Here is a 16,761-nt window from a genome sequence, read left to right as displayed (position 1 = left end):
TGGAGGGGCTTGTGTGTTTGCCTAGATGATGCTACTCAGGTTACCCTTCTAAGCAAAAGTCACACCAACTTGTCTGTATATGACCAGCTCACCGTAATGTGCACAAAGCCCACCTGAAAACCTTGTTTAAGAGGCCATGTGGGGAGTCGTAATGTGCACAAAGCCCACCTGAAAACCATGTGGGGAGCTTTTGTTATGTATGAACAGGCTTTTAGGAGAAACAGTTTTCTGCCCTTTGCATTTTAATTAATCTCTCTGATTAGTAATGAATAAGATGTGTTGCTGCAAGTTTGTGTGAGATCTCCAGGATTTGTAATATGCTATTAGTCTGGAGCCCACATGCACTCTTTCATGTTTTGCTCAAGTCCTTGCCATGGCCTAGTTCTCGGGTGTCAAAAATGTGGCCCGGGGGCCAGATCAGGCCCCTGGAGGGCTCCTATCAGGCCCACAGTGAAACTGGCTGTCTTCTGCTTCTTCTTCCATTTCTGCTGCTGCTGCATCATTATAGGTTTGCAGTTTACAGATACACACCAGCATACTCAAGATTGCAAGAAAATATTGCAAGAGTGCTAATGTTTTAAGCATATTTTTAAGTAAAAAAACACCTTTGTGTTTGTGTCCTTTATAAAGTTTATATCTCTGCTGCCTGGCATTACATTTTATGACACACATAGCCTGTCCCAACAAGGTCTCATTTATGTCAGATCCAGCCCTCATAACAAATGAGTTTGACACCCCTGGCCTAGTTGATGCTCAAAAGGTCCCAACTTCAATACCCAGCCAGCATTACCAGTTAAAAGGATCAGGCAGTAGGTGATGCGAAAGACCTTCTGCGACGATGGAAAGTCTTTGCCAGTCAGAGCAGACCGTACTGACCTTGATGGAACAATAGTATGGTTCAATATAAGGCAGATTCATAATTGCAGATTCATATTAAGATTGCTGTCTGAATCCTCAAAAGTAAGACTTGGTCAGTTTTGCGTTTTTGATATTTTTAAGTTACCAAACGACGTGTCTTAACTCTGCCTAAATATAGAGGGGATGGGGAGGGGCTAATGGAGTCCTGCGGCAGAATTAGATGCTGCTGTGCTTATAATAACTCCGGTTCCCATCGGGCCTCTCCCTTGTCACCAAGCCTACATGACTCAGGCCAAAAGCCTAAAACCAAATTTAGGAGCACTTTGGATAAGAGCTGGGATATTTAGTGTCTTCTGAAGGGCTGGGTCTTATTTCTCGGTTCTTTGTTTGAATGGCTGAGGTACACTCCCCCATAATTTGTCCTGCTTTCCGCACTAGAATTTTTTGCTTTTTAAAAAATTAAGTACTCTCTGTGAGTATGCCCCATCACAGGAAGACATTCCATCATAAAACAGTCTCTTTATTTCTCCATAAAATGTGGTTCTCCCCCCACTTCTGTGAAACATTTTAAAACCACTTTGTTCCATTCTAAAAAAAATAATTATTATAATCTAATTTTGACATGTTAACCTGGGGGTGGGATTATCCCAGGAGTTAAAAGCATTGAACCAGCTTGTTATGGATTTATGGGTAATTTTTTAAATGCAACTTTTACATCCTGAATACTAATGACTAATGAAATAAATCTCAAAGCACGCTATGGTTGCAGTTACGTTTGGCATGGGAGACATCCATGCCTCCTGTGGAATAACTTGATTGTGATCTCTGCCTAGAAAAACACACCTGGCTGTACGTTTCTGGACCCAGGTATCTTCATCAGGTTGGCTTTGGAAATTGATGCAAGGATTACCTCTGCTGCGTGGGAACAATTTCCCTGTGGCCTGATCCCATGTGAATTATGAGCAACATATGGCTGAATGGGATGGAGTGGGTACTTTCCACTTCTCTGCTGTCAGCCCTTTAGGCAGGGTGCTATTTGCGGGACATAACTTCATAATCTACACACCCATTTGACACGCGTTCATAGGCTACCATATCGCATGGGCACCAGCCACAGTGTTCCCACATTTCAAAGGCAACACTTGAATACAATTTTATGTTTAGATGGTAGGTGTTTGAAACGTTTGTTTCACCCTTTCTTCCAAGGAGTTCACAGTGGCATAGAATATTCTCCTTTCCCCATTTTACCCTCACAACCACCTTGTCTTGTAGGCTCTGAACATATTACCCAATTGGCTTCATGGCAGAGAGGGGATTTGAACCCAAGTCTCCTAAATCCTAGTCAAGATGCTCTACTATACCACTCTGTCCTTCTCAGTTTGAGGTTTCCACAGTTTACCACCGGAGCGGAATGTACACATGCAAGGGAATGAGGTGGCAGAGACCCAAGGTAGTAAAATGGACTACAGTGCTTTAGGCCACAGGTGGAGGGTCACAGTTTGGAAAGTTCCATACATTAAATGCTCCTGCTAATAGGAAACCAGTACAGGAAGGGGGTGCTAAGCTAGTTTTCAAGGAATTTTCTTATCTGAAGATACAGAGCTGGAACCCACCAACTGGACTGGTGCCTTTTATTCTACTGCCGCAGAATTTTGCCACTTCATTCTCTTGCAACTTCCTATGCTCTCAGGCCAGCTTCTGGATCTCTTAAACGGGGTTGTTTACATTGGAAAAGGATGTAAACAGAGAGTTGGATTTGGAGGGGAAGATCCAGAAATGGCTGAAATGCAGCAGGCAAATCGTGCTGTGGGGCCCCCTTGTTGTTAGTCATAGTTCAGTGCTAAACCAAACATGGGTAGCAATACTTGGGTAAAAGAGATGCAAAGGTGCAATTGGGATCAGCATATTACCCTGCTGATTTTTCAGTCTGTTGATTGGCTGCATTTGGCTTGGTGTTGGGTAGACCTAGTCACATCAAAAGGCTTAGACATGTCTATGATTGGATGGGGCATGATCCACCAACCTTGCAAAAGCTAAGTAGGTTTGGTTGGCACTTGGACAGGATTCCTAGAAGGTCTCCCATGCATACTGCGTTGAAGGGAGAGCATCAATGCATGCCAGAAGGCCTTTTTAAGTTCTATAATCCTTCATTTTTTCAGTGACATGCGATAATAAAATGTAGTTTTAATCTTGTTAGGCAAAAATGCAGAGTTAATGTTCCATTTTAAGGCAATTTCATCTAAGGGTCTGGTTTTTTTTTAGCAACAGTGTTCTAAACTTAGAATAGTAAGCACTATTCTCTTCACGTTAGTATTTCAAAAGGAGGCTGAAAGTTAGCTCTGCATGCTTTATTTTCAGAAGGTCAGATTGTGTCCTCTACATGAGTAAACTGTTATGGGAGTGGTCTATTTGGAATGTGTGGGATTCTCTTCATGAGCGATGACTCATTTTGTGGCACGAGGATACCTTAAAAGCTTTGTAGTTACGCTGGAGAGACTAATCTAGAACAAGATCATGGTGCCATTTAGGGAGGGGGGAGTAATTCCCTCTCTGTGTTTTGGACCACATGCAATTTTCCCCCTTAGAAACATGTTGGTTTGAGTCTACTAATAGTGCTAGATTGTGAAGAGATTCTTGGTGGATTTGGAGGAGCTTTGTTAGCATCTGTTTTCCTGAGCCTTTTCAAAATCAGTTGCTGCAATGCATAGCCTTTTCAGTGCAGTGTAAACCCAAAAGCTGGAAGAGAATTCCTGGCACTTGCCCCAAGAATTTTTTACTGTAGCTCATGTGAAATCTGCCAACTCAGCTTCTTCAGGTGGCCAGTTTGATATACCTTCCTACCATTCTCTGATGCTTTCCTACTGCATTTTTTGTTCTGAAGTGTCAGGAAGTGGTTATGTTCTCATTGAGGCACCATGTTTTCTATTCCTGTTTTTCCCACCATAGAGAAAAATGGAGAAGATGGGGGCAACCTGTTTGGGGGCCCATTGAATTGGACCCCCTGGTCCAATGCTCTTGAAACTTGGTGAATATCTTAAGGAGAGGCTTCAGCAGCTACCCTGTGAGTTTGGATCCTCTCCCTCAAACCCCCTCCCCTCTAGTCCCCAGAATATGTTTTTGCCATTGACTTCAGTGGCCCATAGGATATATATATTTTAAAATCCCTGTAGGGATATTTTTTATTTTGCATATACTACAAACTACAAAGAAATATAGGGAAGGGACTACAACTAGGGATAAAGAAAAGCAAACCACACTAGACTAAAACCCCAAGAGAAGGAGATCTTTTCACTGTTAGTAAATATGTTAGTACCATTAGTTTTATTATCACAATATACTTGTTGAGTTCTTGCTTATAACAGTTCGCTTCTTGTATGTTATTTTGTTAGTTGTTATGAGAGAAGTCTCTGATCATCTTCTTTGCTTCAAAAGGCCATTTTCCAAGTCCTTCTGCCTATACTTCGGTTTTCTGTCTCTAAAATCATATACCACTCTGGCAGGTCCTGCACCCCTTTCTGCCGCAGAATCCTCTTCCGTTCCCGAGGTAGCAGAGTCACTTGACTTCGATTCTCCCTCTTTAGACTCATCATCTGTCCCCAGCTGACATTTCAAAAATTCTTTAGCTTTAAAAGTGGAGTCTATCTTCTCCCTTCTATCGTTGATCTTAAAGATTACACCTTCCGGAACCGCCCATCTGTACGGTATTCCATTAGTTTGAAGAAAAGAAATTAATTCCTTGTAATTTTTCCTCTTTTGTCTAATTTCAAATGGAATATCCTTTAAAGTTTTAATGGTTACATTCCCCATTTTCAGTGGAGTTGCTGATGTTGATTTTAAAATGGCATCTCTGGGTTTGTCTTCTTGAAAACTTGACCACTATTTCTCCAGGTAGGCTATTTTTTTAAATATAGTTGGAGTAAGCCCTATAGGCTGTCTCCATTTCGTTTACCAGTTCATCCGCTGTTAAGCCTACTACTGGAGTGATGATCTCATGGAGCACCCTCTTCAAGTCTTCCCGATCCATTTCAGGAACCCCCTGAAACCTGAGAATCATGTTAGCTTTTTCCATCTGAATCTGCAAAACTCGATTCTCTTGGCAATTCTGCTTCATTTCTGCCTCTCCCATCCTTTTCTTCAACTTCTAACTTGTGGTGTCAATCTCTTTAATTTTCTAGTTTGCTTGCTCCACTTTTTTCTCCATCTCGTTCAGCTGAAGCTGCTGTGCTGCGAAGTTTTTTTCCATCACAGTCAATTGCTGGTTAATACCATCGAGTTGTTCCATCACTGGCTTGAGCATATCCCCCAGGAGTTTGAGGACATCTGCTCCCTCTTCCGGTCTCGGACTCTGCCCGCCTGGCTTCGTTTTAAACTTTCTCTGCTGGGCCACCATCTTTCCCGTTTTGTTTACAGTTTCTGCCGCTTCCCCACAACTCGGAAAACTCGCCAAACGACTTCGCAATTCAGATAACTCTCTCAAAACACTCCCCTCTCCCCTCTGTCAGCTAGCTCACACTAACTCATCTTAGAGGGAATACTGGTTGTGAGCAAGCGATTTGGCGACTGCATAAATGAGTTTGCTCTGGCGCCATCCTTCCTTTTTTTTTTTTTTTTTTAAATTGTTTTATTTATATAATTTTCCAATAGATATAATTCTTACATTGTATAATTCATTATATTTTGGAGTCTTTCTTATATACATTCTCCAACCAAATATATAACAGTTTCCATCTTTTATCAAAAACCTCTCTACTTTTACCTTGTAATATCATACTTAATCTGTCCATTTCAGCAACTGATAATATCTTTTCTATTATTTCAGTTTTTGAAGGTACTTCGTCTATTTTCCATTTACTAGCTAGTAACATTCTCGCTGCAGTAAAAAAGTAAGTTATAAGATATTTACTTGCCCTATTATATGTAATAGGTAACATATTTAATAAAGCAATTTCTGGTGTAAATACTATCTGAGTCCCCGTTATTTCATTTATTATACTATAGACTTTTTCCCAGTATTTTTGAATTATATCACAATTCCACCACATGTGCATATATGTTCCTACGTCATGCTATAGACTTTTTTCCAGTATTTTTGAATTATATCACAATTCCACCACATGTGTATATACGTTCCTACATTTCTTTTACATTTCCAGCAGTTTTTGCTCATATTCGTATAACATTTCGCTAGCTTCTCAGGCGTCCAATGCCATCTGTAGAACATCTTATAGATGTTCTCCTTATATGGAATTGCTTTCATTAGTTTTATTGAGCTCCACATTTTCTTCCATTGATCAGTATTTATTTTTCTCCCATGTTATCATCGTTCTTTTGATCTCTTCACCTAGCATATAATCTTCCATTAGCAATTTGTATATTTTTTGAATTAATTTGTGATTGGAAGACAACCATATTTTGTCTAGATCATTTCTTTCATTGTAAAAGCCCCTTTTTTTGTCCATATTATATCTGGCGGTTAATTGCGTCTTCTCCCACCATGAAAATTTTATGTTTTGTTTCAACATTTGTTCTTCCGTTTTTAACTTATTAGCTGCATCTAACAGTTCTTCATATGATAACATGTAGCTTTTATCAGTTATTGTTGAGACTGCTTCTATTGGTGCCACCCATTTTGGTGTTTTCACGTAAAGACGTGTTTTAATTTCTTTCCAAATTTTCATCAGAGAGCCTCTTATCATGTGATGTAAAAATTTTTTTATGATTTTAACATCTTCGTACCATATATAATTATGCCAACCCATTATTAGGTTGTGCCCTTCTAGTTTCAATAATCTATTGTTTTCCAATGTTATCCATTCCTTTATCCAAGTCAGTGCCGCCGCTTTATAATATCGATTCCAATTTGGTACTCCGAAGCCGCCTCTTTCCTTTTGATCTTGCATATTCTTACTTTTTATCCTTGCTTTTTTATTGCTCCAAATAAATTTATCACATATTTTCCCAAATTCCTTAAAAAAGTCATCTTTTCTCAAAATTGGGATGGTTTGGGCCAAAAATATGAATCTAGGCAGAATATTCATTTTAATCGTCGCGATTCTACCCATCAGTGATATCCTTAAATCCTTCCATGTTTCTAAGTCTTTTTTCACGTCTTTGAGTAATTTGTTGTAATTGTCTTCTTTTAAAGTAATATTTCTGTTTGATATCCAAATTCCTAAGTATTTAATCTTTTTGACTATTTCTATCTTTGATATTTCTTGTATTTCATCCATTTGCCTCTTTGAACAGTTTTTTGTTATTATTTTCGTTTTATTGAAATTAATTTTCAGACCAGTAAATGTCCCATATTCTTGAATTATCTGTATCAGGCTCGGAATTGATGTCTTTGGGTCTTCAAGTATGAATACTAAATCGTCTGCGTATGCTTGTAGTTTGAATTCTTCGCCTTTAACTTTTAATCCTTTAATTGAGGTATTGTTTCTTACTTGATCTATCAAAGTCTCTAGGGTAAATATAAACAGTAGTGGTGATAAGGGGCATCCTTGTCTAGATCGCTTTTCAAACTACTTCGTTTTTATTCAGAACTCACGTTCATTGTTTGCCAGTTTATCTGACCATGCTTGGTTTTACGCCATTCCGCTCAATCTCCGGCGCTTGTCCCAGTCAGTCCAGCTTATGCCCGAAGGCCACTCAGCGACTGGACTGTTGGGGCGGAGGGGAGCCTCAATTCTCCGGCATTACGCCATCGAAGAGGCTACCCCTCAAAAGCCCCCTGGCCTGGAGCCTATTGCAAAGGCTCCGCGGGGGTGTCACTTGAGGTGGCACCCCTCCAGGCCGCTGGTGTGTGATTTGCCCTCCTCTGCTGTGAGCAGAGCGTCCACCATCGCTGTTCCGTTGACCAGAAGTCCCAGTGGCCCATAGGATATAATGGGGCCGAAATGGACATTCGGCTGGCCTAAAAACTCCCAATTCAGCTGGTACTGCGGAAACTAACATGCGTGAGTCTTTCTGCCCGCTGAAATTGATCCTGCCTGATTTGGCTGAATCTGAATCGGGCTGAATTATTTTTTTTTTGCACACCCCTACTGCCAACCTAGCAGTTCAAAAGCAAGAAATTGCAAGTAGATAAATAGGTACCGCTTTGGTGGGAAGGTAACAGCGTTCTGTGCACCTCGGCATCTAGTCATGCTGGCCACATGACCACAGACACATCTTCAGACAGCACTGGCTCTTCGTCTTGGAAACGGACATGAGGACTGTACCCTAGAGTTGGATTCGACTGGCTTTCGAGCAAGGGAAACCTTTACCTTTACTAAAGGTACGAGAGCTGGTCTGTGATACATAGGTACTATCCAGCAAGTTGTTTCCACACCAATGCAGGGATGATGCCTTTTGGCTTTCCAATCTCTGCAGCGTTTTGTTATTGGAGTGCTGGGAAATGAAGTTTACCTGACAGAATGCTTGCTGGGATGATGTCATCTGGATGGATTAGTGATGGCTGCCCCATCTCTCAGGGAAGCCACCACAGACAACTTGAGTTTCTAGACTGCAGAATTTCTTATCTCAGCAAGCACAATTGGGACATTACTACAAAGCCCATCTGGCAAAAAGGGTGGGCTGAATTATGGAAGCTTGTGTGATACACAAGTCATGAGGAAGGCTATAACAGTACGGTGAGAGCATGGTTCCACAGAGAAGAATATATGTGTCATGCCTTTCTTCATTGTCCATCTGGAGGAAATACCGGTATGGTTTGTGTTAGTGAGCAGGTCTCTGCTTTGAAAGACCTGGCACTATAACTCACTTCCGCTGTTGTCTCTCGTGTGACCTTGGTCCATCAAAGAGGCTATGGATCAGGACCTCTCCCAGGGGCTTTGCTCAGGCAAATCACTGTCTGTATCTGTCCAGTGTCAGCAGTGCTATATGATCCGTGTCCAGTGCAGCAGAAGAATTAGTGATAGCCTTGATTGGGGGGCGGGATATTAACCTACTGTGGGAGAAGTATATGCCTCACCACTGGAAATTAGGACTTTCCTCGTTCGAAAAATATGAAGGTGGGATTTTGATTTTTTTTTTTAAAAGGAAAGTGAAATATCTGGATTTTTACATCTCAAAGTAATGCTGTTGGGTGAAAGACTTTCCACACCTAAAGTGAGATGTAGCTCCATAACCTTCCCACCTTAATATTTTTTGGGGAAATGATGAATAGCAGAGCCTCCTCTCAGACTGACAGTGATACTGCATCCTCCTTGGCTCTAGATAATTTTCACACAGGAGGTCAGCCGACTGTCTGGATGAGTAATGTCTGGAACCTGTAGGTGAGCTAAGGACTTGGCTGAATCCAATGATTGTCCTGTAGGTTAGCTGTCCCATCTGGCTGTTTCACAAACCTCTTCTCCATAGGGGAGCAATTTTGTACTTAGTGTGTGTGTAGATGCAAGCAGTGCTTTTGCTGGCACTGAATCCTTTCAGGCAGATGTGTTCAAGTGAACAGGCTGGCTGTTGTGAGTTTCCCCTGGAGGCCAAAAGTTAGAGACAGGTTGGTGACCTGCTGCTTGCCTCGTGCTTGCATGTATATCACCATGTTTCACCACCCACAATACAGTGATGAAGAAAGATGGTTTTACTTGTTTAAAGAATTTGACCGGTGGGGTGGAAAATACTACTCGTGTCTTTAAACAACCTTTCCACAACTACTCACACATCTGGCACATGATGTCCATGTAGAGGGAGGTTACAGATCATCTGTACATCTTGGTACCCCTTTAAAATGGCTTCCATACGACTCCCCCCATTGCCAGAATCCACTCTGTATCAGTGCTTGTGGTCTTCTCCAATTATGTATTTAGTTACTACATTTTCAATTCTGGGAAGTTTGAGGGCTCCTTTCAGGTTGGTAATCGTACGGTAGCCAGACACAGATTTTGCCAGCAAGGCTGCTGCCTTCAGACCATGTCTCACCGAAGGAGGCTGTTACTAGCTTAACTAGGAGGAAAATGGAGTGCTTTAAGGATATCAGCTTGGATAGTGTAACTTCGTCCCATGTGTGCTTTTATCCTGGCTCCGTAACTCACTTCCGCTGTTGTCTCTTGTGTGACCCTGGGCAACAAACAGTCCCTGTCCATCAAAGTGGCTACAGATCAGGACCTCTCCCGTTCATTGTGGTGGCTGTCCTCTGCTTCGGGGCGCATTCCTCGTGCTCGGCGTTTTGGGGTTCCTTAGAAACACTGGTCTTGTGCAAGCAGAAGTTCCCGGTGCTGGAGGGAACGGGCTCCGCCGTGGAGGACAGCCAACGCACGACTGCGGGGAAGGCAGACTATCCCAGCCATCGTTCCTTAACTCATACTTGCTGGGTAAACAAGAGAGTCCACAGAAAAAACAACCAGGCAGCCCTGGTCTCTGTCATTTCGGATATAATAATTGATTTTGAAAGGATTACACTAGATTAGAGGCAGCACCAAATGCAGAAGGTTGCAGAGCTTTCTCCTGCAGGTCCTCCCAGCGTCTGGCCAGTGGTCAGGAGCACAAAGACGGCCTCGCCTGCCAATACGTAACGTGATGATCTTGAGAGAACCGCGAAGTGCTTTAAGGTAATCTGGCTGGCGAAGCCATGCTTTACCGAAGGGTGGTCTCTGAATCAATCGCAGCCTTTGGCAAGAATGCATGCTTTCAAATGGAAACCAGACGTGTTTTCAGTTCATTCTTTGGGTTACTACTGTTCAATTGGTGATTTACAAGAGAGCGTGAGCTATGGCAAACTCTCACGCAACTTCAGATATGCCTTTAAACAAATGCACATTTTAGAAAATGGCCCTGCTGTAAAACAACGCCATCAAAAGTGAAAGAGTCAGAAGGAGAATTCGGCCGTAGAAGAACTCTTGTTTTATACGCCTCTGTAAACTCTCACACACACACATACCCAGGCATTCAGTGGTGATAGTTGTGCACTGTGCAGTACCAAAGTAGCCCAGACCAGTTCTTGTGCTTGAGGACAAAATGTACTCCTGAATGGATTTGGTAAATGGGGAATTGTGCAACCTCTAAACATTGTTTCAGTGACCCTTCCCAGGAGGGTCATTTCTACCCACCCCCCTTTTTGATGGGTTTTAATCCTGTTCCAAAAACCATGACATATTTAAGCAATTGCCCTATTGGGTCCATGCTTATTAACAATAATTACGTTTCATATCAAGCCAAACAAAATGCTGGCACCTATGCAGAGATGTTGTTTTGTTCATTCACTGTTAGACTTTCTTCCCCTCCCATCCACTCTAGTTTCTCAGATGGTGTGTGTTAAACTTACTCTTTTTTAGTCAAGTGATTCCTCTTTAAACCAGCTAGATCGTACAAGTCTTGCTGGTGATTCTTATTGTGGAAAGTTGTATTATTAGTGCATGCGTACCATTTTTCATGAAAGCAAAGTAGGTGACTTACATCACTGTCAGCATCCAAGGTCCCTACAAGAAAAACAGAATTATCTGTTGTGGCCTCTTCATTGGGTCCCTGATGGGCAGGATGAAAGCCTTAGATCTTTGGATTCTTCCTACTTTCTGACAACAAAAGCCCAAGACACTTGACGCTTGGTGTGTGTCCAGACATGCCTGTCACATTCAGCCACATGTGTGAACTGCCTCCACTGCGAAGTCTCAGGGACCCTTGTGAGAGTTTCAAGTGCCCTCCCAAGCAGAGTTACACCCTTCCAAGGCGAGTGACTTCAGTGAACTTAGAAGGTGATAACTCTGCTTAGAATGGCACGGTGAAGCAAAGTCTTCAGGGCTTGTTGTTGTTGTTCAGTCGCACAGTCGAGTCTGACTCGTCGCGACCCCATGGACCACATAACGCCAGGGCTACCTTCTCCCCTATGAGCCTGCCCAATCATTAAGATAATGATCTAAGATCTTGTTGAATGTTCCCGCTTTTAGCAAAACAAGGCAGGTGACCGCAAGGGACAGGACCTTTTCTGTGATGGCTCCTTATTTCATTGCTTAGTTTAAGGCCCCAAATTTAACAAAAAAACACCCTGTTACTAAATTTGATTTGTGTTATTTGTATTTGTTTTTGTCATATGCTGTTCTGGTGTTTTAACATATTAAATTGTTCTGTTATTGTGTATCAACAAGTCTATTGATTGTAGTTGCTTCAGGTCCCCCCCCCCCAACCGTGTTCCTGACAAATAGCTTTATGGAGCCACTGTTTTATTTTCCCATTGGGGAAACATATGTGTACTGATGGATACAAACAGTGGTTCCTGGGGCTCATTTCAGGTTGGTGAAACAAGGAGAGGGGCACTGAAGCATCCTTTCTCCATGTACCATGGTCCTGATTGGAATCAGGCCTGTGTGAGTCCAGGAATTAAGTTACATGCCTCACACTGCACATTTAACTGGAAGTCCTTGTGGAGGTTATGTGTCTACCAATGTATTAGTTGGCCCAGAGGGGTTCTGCAGCATAGAGATCAGAGAGCAAGTGAGCATACCAGGATGTGAGGGGAGTCAGTCCACATGGAAAGGAAATGGGAGGGCGGAGTAGGAATCTAATAAACTAACAAACAAACAAACATGAATGGAGAAGCAGGGATGCCAGCCTCCAGACGGGATACCCCAGAATGGCACCTCATATCCAGACTACAGAGATCAGTTCCGCTGGAGAAAATTGATGTTTTGGAAGGTGGACTCTACGGCATAGTACCCCACGGAGGTCCTTGTCCTCCCCAGGTTCCACCCCCAATTCTCCAGGAGTTTCCCAACCTGGAGCTGGCAACCCTACCCCCCCATCCCCCACCAGTGGCTGGGAGACGTGGACGGGACCTGGGAACCCTGTGGAGAAGTCATCAAAGAGTATTGCTCATCTCCCTTGCTGAATTGAGATGCAGATGTTTCGTATATCTTCTAAAATAGAATTAAAGAAGAGCTAGATATAAAGATCATCCGTCTTGCCAGTTTTCCCTGGGAGCTACAAGACTACATCTGACAATAATAAATCATGTAAGGTTCCATTTTCCCCTACATTAATATTTTCTTTTTTTATTATTTAGTGACCATCTTTAAATTGTATCAGCGTGCGAAGCATGTGTATAGCGAAGCTGCCAGAGTTCTAGAGTTTAAGAAGATATGTGAGGAGGCCCCCATGGACGCAATCCAGTTGCTGGGGGATTTAATGAACCAGAGCCATGCCAGTTGCAGGGACCTCTATGAATGCAGCTGTCCTGAACTGAATCAGCTGGTGGACATCTGTCTGTAAGTCTTGACAAGCCCTAGAACAAACTCACTTTTGAGAATGTGGTTTGAACTGCAGAGAAGGGGGGGGGAGGCGATTGTGGCCTTTACAAAAATGGAAGTATTTATTCCTGTCTGTTACCACCAACTAGCCTCATGTCCTCAGGAAGACATTATGTGGACGATTTCCAACTGACATTGCAACAATGCCCATCACAGCCATTCTCAGACCATTTCTTGGTCAAATTGGTGTGTGGCAACAGAAACTACAAATGTGAGAAGAATAATTTAGAAGCCCCAGAAAGGAGGCTGCCTGTTATATGTAGGGGTGTGCATTCGGCATAAACTGAGCTGAAAAAAATATCCAAAAAATACGTTACTGGTTTTTATGCTGGTTATTAATTGGGACTTAATTTTGGCTAATGTCAAGCCCTGAAAATATTCAGGATTTTCAGGACCACTGGATAGCAAAGTTAAAGGGCATGTAAAAAGACTGCAGTTCCTTTAAATGCCTTCTGGGTGAACTCACTTCTTGGAGAAGGTGTTTAAAGGGATCGCTGTCCCTTTAGCTGCCTCCCGCCCCCCTTCATTGGAAACAATGACAGATTGGGGCACCTTCTTTGGGGGCCCATAGAATTGGACCCCCAGTCCAGTCTTTTCAAAACTTTTTCTTTTTTGAGGGAAGGCACCAGCATTTGACTATAACGGTCCCCATCGAGTATAATGGAGCTGAAAAAAATTGGGTTTCCTGAATTTGTACCAAATCCAAATACCATACTAGTATTGGGATTCAGGAATATCAGAAAATACTGATATTTTGGGGGTTCATTATACCTGAACCCGAAAAATACTGGTGTTTTTTTTTTGCACACCCCTAGTTATATTTCTGCATGATTCGTTGCTCTGGTCTTCATCCCAGTTAGTACCTGCTGATGGGAGGACAAGTCTGTCATGTCTGTGTATTGGGTGCAGTTAGCTCATTCTATCACAGCAGAGTTGCCTGCCTTCTGAGAAGGCATGCCTAATAATGTAACTCATGCAGAAATACCAGCAGGGTGGACTCTTCCGCAGTCCAAAAGAAAATCTTTCCATGTGAGAATGAAATATAAAGGGGGGGGGGAGACACCCCTTAGGAAAGTACACCTTACACATTGAAAAGGACTCTAATTTTTGCTGTGCTCTTTGGCATTACACTGAGTTATCGCCAATCCTGCCTCCTCAAGCATTTAGTGGCTGTGCCATCCTAAGCACAGTTACACCCAATACACTTCAGTGGGCTTAGAAGGGTGTCAACTCTGCTTAAGACTGCATTGCTAGTGGTCTCTGAATTCATTTCCGGTCTCACAATGTCCATCTCTTGGCAGTGTTATACCCACTGCCAAAAGCCACAGCTTCCCTTGAGCATCCTCTTGAAGCCTCTTCAAAACTGGATAGGTTTATGATGGAGTTTGGTAATCTAGATGCCTCTTCGGCCTAATTCTTGCGGAAGGCCAAGAACCTGTGCTGTGACGTTAGTAGCCCATCTAGGCTGCAGGTGGGGGGCTCTCATCATGGAATGTTCCTCCATATAGGGAAAATAGATGCTGGGCTAGAATCCTCCTTCCACTAATTTTTCGTTTAGAGGTTCCCCCCCCTCCTGTGCAGCATGGAAGAATATCTGTGTCAGCCACCCATAATCAAACGTAGTACAGTTCTGATCCAGCTACAGACCAAATGGCATAACTGTTCCATTCTTCCATGGGATGGTTTTTGTCTGCAGATTTTGTAGACTGAAACTGGTTTGAAAGAGAATTCTTGTTTGTGCTGTGCGTCATTGTCCCACCTTGCCTCTGGAAAAGAGGTTGTGGGTCTTTTTGCAGTGTTACAAAACCTTATTTGACCAGGCAGGAAGGTCAGATAAATGAGAGAGTATATATATTGGGAAGCAAACCTCCCTCAAACCACTTCCAGCATTCTTAACATTGTTGTCTCGCTGTTTTCATGGACGCTTTTGCACTGCTTGGTCATTTCTGTTTCACAATCAGCACTGAAACAGATTCCATTTGATACTTTAAGATTCTGCTTCTCTCTGCAGTTTTCCCTTTAAATTTTGTACCTTTGTTTGCAGGCTAATTAGTTTGTTTACTTATGGGTTTCTGAATGAATTATAACTTCTTCAGGTAGGGGAGGTTAGTTACTTCAGTTTGCTGCCCAAATGACTGCTCATTAGTTATTACTGTAAGTTTGTCAGGTGCCTTTTTTAATGAGTACTCGCTTTGACTGCAAAGTGGAAAGCAGTAATTAGGCTGCCTCCATTCCACTCCTGACATGTACTTATCAGTTGATTTAGGAATGTTGTGTCCCGTTCACTTGAACAGGAATTAATCTGAACACAGAAACAAAAAGGAGTAAATTTGTAAAGTGAAGGTAGCCCCATAGAACCATAACAGCACTTGAAACAGTCAGCATTTTACAAGTTTGCAGTTATGTTTTCAAGTTTTAAAAAAGCAAGTCTGAAAAAACAGGTCCGGCAGTGGGGGGTGGGGGGGCAACTCTGGACATGGCAGTGGCCTCAAGCTGAGTAAACAAATCATGTCCGTTCCAGACTAAATAGCTAATGTGGAAGCAACCCATGTCCAGCGTTAATTACTTTTTTGCACCAACAGGCTGCGGTCTGACAAGCAGTTAAATCCTGAATTCAAAGGGAACCTATTAAAATAAGAAATCTTGAGAGAGGAAATAATTTCATATCCTGCCAGTCATTGATCCAGCTTGAAATCTAAACCACTGATCTCCCCAACGTCTAATTAGAACCATGTGGATTGTTTTTTAAAAAAATCTAAATTAAACAACCAGAATAGATTATAGAAACTTTACTTTGCAGAACTCTAGATTAAAAGTGTCAGTTTCATTAGGAAAATTAGGTATCCCTCCCCCAGCCAGGGCAGTGGAGCATTTAGAAGCAAAAAATATAGATTTTAGATCAGGTATGTGTTGGAAATAAGGATGTGGTCCAAGAACTGACCCATAAATTTTACTCTTGAGTTGATAGTCATCTCAGTGTCTTAGTATCTGCCTGGGTTGCCATAGGTAGTGGATCTTAGCAACTGATATTCTGAGATTCCCCCCCCCAAAGGAATTCTACAAAAAATGCCAAATTTGGTGGGCCAGTACTTCTGCAGCATACAGAAGTATAGACTGAAGCCAATGGATGCCATAATATGGAGTTCTGGGTGCTGCAAAAGCAAAGGGCCAGCAAGGCTTCCGATAACACTTCACACAAGGTATGTACAGAGCTATACCCACAAATGAAATCAACTGGGAAGTCATTGCAGGCTGAAGTAGGAGTATTATTCGTGGGTCCTTGCACTGTCAAAGGATTAATGCACCAGGAGACCTGCCTATAATTTCTGCGATCTAAATCCTGGATTGGATCCACCAGACTGTTTCTTCCAATGGAAGGATTTCCGCACATATAGCACAATTTTCTCGCCTCTCCTTCCCACAGCAGCTCAAAATGCCATCCCATGTGCTGTTCCCTAGAGCTGTAAGGGGCATGTATTGACATTTGAAACATGCCTTTATTAATTGTCTCAAGAAATATTGTTAGATGCTGTTCAGATAAATAGTATGACAAAGCCGTTTCCCTAGAGACCATTCAGTCGCATCCTACCAGAGAGGTCTCAAAATACGGCTTTTGCTGGGATTGAAGCTGGTTCTCTAAAGCAACTGGCTGCTGTTTCTTGGGGCA

The 16,761-nt window shown here is 42.4% G+C and overlaps 1 protein-coding gene across 2 annotated transcripts in view; it reads left to right on the top strand.

The window, feature by feature from the left end:
- GALK2 (galactokinase 2) overlaps positions 1 to 16,761 on the top strand; it is an 83,613-nt gene that overhangs the window by 58,324 nt on the left and 8,528 nt on the right. For both annotated transcript variants that reach the window (XM_015427933.1, XM_015427932.1), the window contains one exon: positions 12,851 to 13,052. In XM_015427933.1, the coding sequence (XP_015283419.1) occupies positions 12,851 to 13,052 (202 nt within the window). The remainder of the gene's footprint in view (positions 1 to 12,850; positions 13,053 to 16,761) is intronic.

Source organism: Gekko japonicus, unplaced genomic scaffold (assembly GCF_001447785.1).
Source record: "Gekko japonicus isolate JY-2015 unplaced genomic scaffold, Gekko_japonicus_V1.1 scaffold772, whole genome shotgun sequence".
In the NCBI taxonomy this organism is placed as follows: Eukaryota; Metazoa; Chordata; class Lepidosauria; order Squamata; family Gekkonidae; genus Gekko; species Gekko japonicus.
The sequence above is the reverse complement of the archived record's forward strand: the minus strand, read 5'-3'. Positions and strand labels throughout refer to the sequence as shown.